The sequence below is a fragment of the Manis pentadactyla genome, chromosome 1 (genome assembly GCF_030020395.1).
Source record: "Manis pentadactyla isolate mManPen7 chromosome 1, mManPen7.hap1, whole genome shotgun sequence".
NCBI classification, from domain to species: Eukaryota; Metazoa; Chordata; class Mammalia; order Pholidota; family Manidae; genus Manis; species Manis pentadactyla.
Genome location: NC_080019.1, coordinates 74,172,859 through 74,180,843, shown reverse-complemented (window position 1 = coordinate 74,180,843; position 7,985 = coordinate 74,172,859). Strand labels below are relative to the sequence as shown.

The following is a 7,985-nucleotide window of genomic DNA, read 5'->3' as shown; positions in this document are numbered from 1 at the left end:
CTCTTTCTGAAACCACATAGTCTGCTACCTCTGCTTCTCCATTTTCCTGTCTTTCTCTGTGGACTGGCTTTCTCTGCTCACTCATCAGTGAGCATATTGTTGAAAAAGTCTGCTTCAAACTTATAAATAGTTATTTATTTCAAACTTCAACTATCAATTACATTTTCCACATGTCTGAATTTGGAATATTGAGAAAATCTGGTGGCTGGACCAAGCTTTTCAGCTGGGGTAGGCTGAAAAATGTCCATGCTCCTCCAAAGATATCTATCCCCTAATCCCTGGAAACTGTGAGTGGATCCTTACATGGAAACAGGATCTTTGCAGAAGTGATTAAGTTAAGGAGTTTAAGATGGGGAGATTACCCTGAATTATCAGGGCAGGTGCTAAATGCAATCATATATATCCTTATTATAGTGAGGCAAAGGGAGATTGGGCACAGACAGAAGACAAGGTTATGTGAAGATGGGAGGCAGAAATTGGAAGGATGCAACCATAAGCCAGGGAATGCTTGCAGTTACCAGGAGCTGGAAGAAACAAGGAGCAGATTATTCTCTAGAGCTTCTGACAGGGGAGTACAGCTCTGCTGATAACTTTGATTTCAGCCCAGTGACACTGATTTCAAATGACTAGCATTGAGAACTGTGAGAGAATAAATTGCCATTGTTTTAAGCCACCAAATTTGCTGTAATTCGGGAACTAATAACAGCAGACAATGGATTCTTTCTTTCTGCATTAGGCACATCCACTTACTGTTCCATCACTTTTGTCCAGGAGGGGTGTTCATAAGAAAAACACAGCCATTGAGGCCTAGTCCCTCAACAGTGGCTATGGGAAAGAAGTAGGCCGTGGATTCTCAGAGAAAGGGCACAGGCTGGGAGACACTTGCATGCAAACCACACCCACTCCCTGACACCTGTTATCATGTAGGTGTGAGAGGAAGTACTAGGAAGCACAGGGCAGCAGTCATGCCTGAGTGCAGCACCAAGCCTTGGTGGGGCTCTCTCCTTCCCCACCCAAATAGAGAATGAGTCTCTAAACAGAGCTCCTAATGGGCAGTGGGGGAAAATAAGTGAGGTTAGATGAGTCCAGCTAATTAAAACAAGTGTTTACTTCACACCCTTATTTAGTCAGGCCTTGGGATAAATTAGTAGCACAAGCACCAACCTACAGTCTAGGGAAGGATGAGACCTGCACATCCTGGACAGCTGGGGAAAAAAATAACAGGATCAATCATTTATTTAATAAATACTTGCTGTGCAGGAAGATGTGCCAGGCTAAATATTGTTATATATGAAGTCATTGTCTTTATGGGGTGAGAAAAATTAGTAAGTAGATAATGAGCAAAATAATCACAAATTGAGAGAAGGGCCATGAAGAAAAGGCGTATAAGTTGATGGGGGATGACAGTGGCGGTGGCGATCAGGCCTCGAACCAGGAGGTACACTTGGGGCGGGGGTGGGAGGATGAAGGGGGTGAGTCTGAAAGCTTTCAATGGGGAAGTTGACGGGAAGTTGGATTTAAACCCTGAGCTGGGTGAAGGGGTTCTGGCAGGAAATAGAAATTTGTTGTTTAGAAACATGGAAATGAAGAAAAGTTCCAGGAAAAAGAGCATATAGGGACCATAGCGTAAGTTTCACCGTTAGTTTTAAGCACAGGTGAACAGTTTACAAGGAAATAATCAATGACTCGGAGGTTGCGGCCCTTCCGGTTCCCTGCCTCAAACTACACTTCCCAGAATGCTGCGTGAACCGCGGGAGACCCAGAGTCGCTTCCGGCGCGTGACCCCCCCCCCAGCCACTCCCCCTGGATAATCATGGCGACCCTCAGAGCTTCTGTGTCGCTGTGGAGCCACCTGCCAGGCTGTCGGGGCACGGAGCGGGCATGTTTCCAGGCCCGAACTCAGCCCCAGCCCGGCGCCCTGCTCCAGCCGTTGCCCAGGCCCTGCGGGGTGGGGCTGCCATGCCGTCGGCTCGGCTCCGAGGCCGGTAAGTGACCTACCTGCCCGGGCATTCCTCTGGGCGGCCTCCTGGGAGACCTGGAGCCTGTTCTGATCGGCGAGAACCAGGCGGACCACGTACCTCTCAAGCCTGTGGCTCTTCCCACAGCGCGCCCTTAGACCCAACTCCCTTCAGCACCTGTGGAGTCTGTCATCACTTGCGTTGCTCATTCGTTCACTCACTCAACCAACCGTGCTTGAGCTCCGCTCCTTGCAAAGCACCGTTTCAGGTTTAGGGTACATGGCATACTAAGACTGACATGTTTTTATCCCTGAGGGAACTCATGGCCCAGGGCGCAAGCGGCAGTGCAGTGTGACTTGGGGTTTGGGTGGGAAACATACATAAGAGTGGCATTCACGCTGGGTTGGAAGGGCGGGGCAGGGTTCTTGGAAACTACGACCAAAGCTGGTACCTGATTAACCACGCTAGGGAGGAAACAAAGCATTCCAAGTAGAGGAAACAGCATAAGCAAAAGTCCAAAAATGAAACCTACCACAGGTAGTTTAGAAACCCATTTTGGAGGTAGGATTGATAAGAGAACTTGGTTATGGCTTTGTATATAGGAGTAAAAGGAGAAATAGTGTTGCTTCTCAGGTTTATGATTTGAGCAGTTGAGTGGATTGTATTCCCATTTTTACCAAGACAGAGAAGAATTTAGGAACAGTCTAGTGAGGAAACACAGAGAAGTAAGCAAACCACCTTCATTTTTTTTTCTAAATGATGTTGGAAGTCATTCGTGAGTTTTAAGCATGGCACGAAACTGATTACATTTTTCAAAAATTCGGAACAAATTTTTACAGTTTTATTGAGATATAATTGACATACAGCAGTGTATAAGTTTAAGGTGTACAACATAATGATTTGACATAATCATGAAATTATTGCCACAATTGTTGGATTTTTCCCAGAGGAGAGCGCCACCCCAAATCACTCACAGAAGGCGTCTCTTGATGCAATAAGCAAGAGGAATTTATTTAGAGACCAGCTAGCTGGGGTCCAAGTGTCAGCCCGACGCAGCGGGTCTCAACAAGGACCCCGAGCACTCAAAACCAAGGGTTTATATGGCATTTTCAAAACACTTAACTCTTAGTAATTTTCCACAGCTGCACATTATCTTTGCAAGGCATACATCCTGGGGTTAAGCGAGAGCAAGATAAGACCACTCTTCAATTGTTAGGGAGGTTCTGCACGATAAGCTTGGTATGTAGGATTAACTGACCAGGGTTAGCTGACCGAAGGCCACAGCTGCCCCCATCCCGGTGTTCATGATTAACTTGTTTTCCAAGGCCTTACTCAGTTCCAGTTTTTTTTTTTCTCTTTTAAGTCACAACTTCAGAAAACTGCTTCTAGGCCCTTAAGATGGCTACTCTTATGCTAACTTATTCTCATTCTTACATTCCCCACTTCTCTTTTTGGGGCATTCCAATCATGGAATGTTTGTTTCTTCTCGATGTGTGAGCGAGTGATACTGTTGTCTTAGTACTTGAACAGCACTTACTCTCTCTCTAACAAAAGATATTAGCCGGTTCAAAACACAGGGACCAAAAGTAAGAAGCAGAACAAGAATGAGCAATGGTCCGGCTAAAGTGGATATCAGAGTTGTATTATTGAAACTACCTGACAGTCCCAACCCTTCATAATAAGGAGGTCCAGAAGAAAAACATAACCAACAGGATTCGGTAACTTTAGGGTTGGAGACATTCAGAACTAAGAACGCCCCCTCGACGAGGTTGAGGAGGCGCTGTCCGGTACCAATAAAAGGAACCACCTGGTTAGGAGGGGATACGGAGGGCTGGGGGTGAGTAGTCATAATGATGGGATACTGCTTTGGAGTAGGGGTTGGAAGACGCAGCTGATCTCGTAGGACAGTATTAGGTCCTATCGGAGCGGCTGGGAGGGCCTGGACGCTGAGTCGCACTCATAGAAGGATTCCACTCGGGGGTGTCTGGTGGAGATACAGTCCCCAAGTCAACCCTCCTGTTCCCCATCGGGAGTCTTTCTTTCCCTGTTCTGTAAATTTGAGTCTAAGTAAGTTACAATTGGGGCTGTACTTCACTCGAGTGTATGGTCTAACAAAGGAAAGGTGGATAAGCTGCGGGCTCACATCCCATTTTTTTTTCTCCGTCATTGGAAGTGACACAGCTCCATTGTGCACAGTAGAGGGACTCAATTCCTCCACACTTCTGTCTTTCTGCTCCCGTTCGAAACCCTGGGCATGCATAAAATCCATTCCTACTTACAGAGACTCGGCGTTGCTTTTTCCGCCAGTCTCCTCCTTCCATCCCATCTATGTCAGCTACTTTATCTAAATTAAAATATAAGTCCGGGAACCAAGTGCCCAAAGGGGCAATATGGGTGGTGTGATTATACTCTTCTTGGGTCTGCCCATTTCCTACTTTCCAGGTAAGCAGATAAGGGACATGAGGATTAAGGCTCTGGGGGGTTGGAAACAGCAGGAGCATTAGAATTACTAACAACATAGTTCCTTTTACACAAGCGAAGCTTAAGAGGATTATCAGTCCGAGTTACTCGCCAGTCCGAGTCCGACGGGGGTGCCTTCTTTAGATGTGAAGCGTGTATCCAGGAAGAGACGCCGTCCACTTTCACAGCTGTGGGAGTAGTCAGGAGGACGATGAAAGGTCCCTTCCACCGTGGCTCGAGGTTTCCTGTCCGGTGCCTTCTCACGTAGACGGGGTCTCCCACCTGGAACTGGTGAGGCACTGAGAGGTCCTCTGGCCGATAGGCTTCCTTGATGGAGGCCCACACCTCTTTCTGCACAGCCTCCAAGGCTCGTAACCTTTCAAGCAAAAACTTATTAGTTGCACACTCAGGGAATGTATGAAGATGTGCTGACTGAAGCGGGGCCGGGGCCCCAAACATTATTTCAAAAGGCGTTAGTCCAAAGCAGCCGGGAGTGTTCCTGACTCTAAACAGGGCAAAGGGAAGGAGGACCAACCAATCACATAAGCCAGTCTCTATGGACAATTTAGTCAAGGTCTCTTTTATAGTTCTGTTCATCCTTTCTACCTGTCCTGAGCTCTGGGGCCTGTATGCACAATGCAATTTCCAATCCGTCCCCAGGATCTTGGCCAATCCCTGACTTACCTGGGCAACAAAGGCAGGGCCGTTGTCGGAGCCGATTACCTTTGGGATCCCAAATCTGGGAAATATCTCTTCAAGGATCTTTTTAGACACCGTCTGGGCTGTCTCAGTTTTTGTGGGGAACGCCTCTGTCCATCCTGAAAATGTGTCTAGGAAAACTAGAAGGTACTTATATCCATACTTAGCAGGCTTAATTTCAGTGAAGTCAACTTCCCAATAAGCTCCTGGGTGATCTCCTCGAAGTCTTTTTCCAGATATTGCTTGATTTTTGCTCACGTTTACTAATTGACAGGGTACACAATTTTTTACAACCTCGTCAGCCAATTTTCCTAATCCAATAACATGATAAGGGGAGTCTCGAACCAAGGTTTTTAGATTTTTTACTCCCAGATGTGTCAATTGATGTAATTGCCTTAAGTATTCCTCTGCCTCTCTCTGGGGCAGGACAACTTTCCCTTCTTCAGACTTGTATATCTCTTGGGGCGAGAAATTTTTGAACCCTAATTTGTTTATACAAACGAGATCTTCAGGTGTATACTGGAAGCTCTTAATGTGGGTGGCTTCCGGGCACACTTGGAGGGGCAAAATGTTCATTCCCTGAGCTGCTTGCTTTGCGGCTTGGTCTGCCCTCCGGTTTCCTCGAGCTATTGGAGAGTCATCTTTCTGATGTCCAGGGCAATGTATTATTGCTACTTCCTTAGGCCTATGGATGGCTTCTAGCAAATCTAAAATCTCTTGTTTGTTTTTAACATCTTTCCCGGCAGAAGTTAACAGCCCTCTCTGGCTATAAATAGCCCCGTGTATATGAGCAGTGGCAAAGGCGTATCTGCTGTCAGTGTAGACATTAAGTCTCTTACCTTCTGCCAACCTTAGGGCCTGAGTCAGGGCGATGAGTTCTGCTCGCTGTGCAGAGGTGCCCGTTGGGAGTCCACTGGCCCATATAATCTGGTCATCATCCACTACTGCAGCTCCAGCCATTCTCTTACCATCCATGATGTAACTGCTCCTGTCCGTATACCAAGTCAGGAGTCCCGGTCCTCCTAAGGGCTGATCTTGCAAGTCCTGGCGGGTGCCTGTCTCCTCAGCCAGGATTTCCTGGCAGGTATGAAGCACTTCCTTCCCCGAATCGGGAAGCAGAGTGGCCGGGTTTAGAATGGCAGGGGGGGCAAACTCCACACGATCACGATTCAGGAGTAAGGTTTGGTAGTGAGTCATTCTGGCATTCGACATCCATCTCTCGGGTGGCTGCCGAATTACACTCTCCAACGCATGCGGAGCAACCACAGTAAGTTTCTGTCCCAGTGTCAGTTTGTCAGAATCTTTAACTAGGAGGGCCACGGCCGCCACTACTCTCAAACAGGCAGGCCATCCGCTACTTACTGGGTCTAATTTTTTTGACAAATAGGCGACAGGTCTCTTCCAAGGTCCCCATTGCTGGGTCAACACTCCCCGAGCCACTCCACTCCGTTCATCCACAAAAAGGACGAACGGCTTAGTCACGTCTGGCAAGGCCAGAGCGGGTGCCGACAGGAGGGCCTTCTTGATCTCATCAAAGGCCTGTTGCTGTTCAGGTCCCCAAACAAACGGGGCTGCCCCTTTGGTTAGGGGGTACAGGGGGGCGGCTAAGGTGGCATATCCGGGTATCCATAATCTACAGAACCCTGCTGTTCCCAGAAATTCGCGGACTTGGCGCGGAGTAGTAGGGACCGGGATCTGCGTCACAGTCTGCTTCCGGGCTTCAGTAAGCCACCTTTTCCCTTCTCTCGGGGAATACCCTAAATAAGTCACTTGTTGTTGGCAGATCTGTGCCTTTTTGGCAGATGCTCTATACCCCAGCTTAGCAAGTTCAGTCAGAAGGGCTTCAGTGGCCTCTTGGCAGACTTCTTGTGTAGGGGCGGCTATCAGCAAGTCATCAACATATTGTAACAAGGTTACCTGTGGGTTGGAGGCTCGGTAAAAGGCCAAGTCCTGGTGTAAAGCCTCGTCGAAGAGGGTAGGTGAATTCTTGAATCCTTGTGGCAAGCGAGTCCAGGTCAATTGTCCAGTAGTTCCTGTGGAGGGGTCCTTCCACTCAAAAGCAAACAGCGGTTGGCTACTCTGGTGCAGGCGCAAACAAAAGAAGGCGTCTTTTAAATCTAAGACTGTATACCAAGTGTTTTCTGGGGCCAGAGAGCTTAGCAGGTTATAAGGATTCGGCACAGTGGGATGAATGTCCTGTGTTCTCTTATTAACTTCTCTTAAATCTTGCACTGGTCGATAATCTCCTGTTCCCGCTTTCTTTACAGGCAGCAAGGGAGTGTTCCATGGGGATTTACATTTTACTAATATCCCCTGCTCTATGAGCCTCTGGATATGGGGCCTAATTCCATCTCTGGCTTCTTTACTCATTGGATATTGTCTCACAGTTACTGGTGAGGCTGAGGCTTTCAATTCTATGACCACTGGGGGCTGATTTACAGCAAGCCCCATACCTGCCGTCTCCGCCCAGGCCCCTGAAAACTGGTTGAGCCACCTTTGATTAACTCGGGAGGGTTCTGGTTCCTTAAAAAGGCGGTACTCGTCTTCTAATCTTATGGACAGAATACTTAGGCCCAAAGGTTTCTTCTCTCTATCAGTCACTCGGGTATCTTCAGCCTGAAAGGATATTTGGGCCCCGACTTTGGTCAAGATGTCTCTTCCTAACAAGGGTGTAGGGCATTCCAGTATAACAAGGAATGAGTGGTTTACTTGTCCCACTCCTAAGTCCACTGTTCTTTGGGTAGTCCATGCATATTGTCTCTGACCCGTGGCCCCGAACACCCAAGACTTTTTACTAGAAAGGGGGCCTCTAGCTTGGGTCAGTACTGAATGTTGAGCACCGGTATCTACCAGAAACTCAACGGGTTG

The 7,985-nt window shown here is 47.8% G+C and overlaps 1 protein-coding gene across 4 annotated transcripts in view; it reads left to right on the top strand.

The window, feature by feature from the left end:
- The first annotated feature begins 1,797 nt into the window (after positions 1-1,797).
- The window catches only part of MRPS22 (mitochondrial ribosomal protein S22), a 31,305-nt gene continuing 25,117 nt past the window's right edge, over positions 1,798-7,985 (top strand). For all 4 annotated transcript variants that reach the window (XM_036877250.2, XM_036877248.2, XM_036877249.2 and 1 more), the window contains exon 1: positions 1,798-1,985. In XM_036877250.2, the coding sequence (XP_036733145.2) occupies positions 1,814-1,985 (172 nt within the window). In that variant the 5' untranslated portion in view covers positions 1,798-1,813. The remainder of the gene's footprint in view (positions 1,986-7,985) is intronic.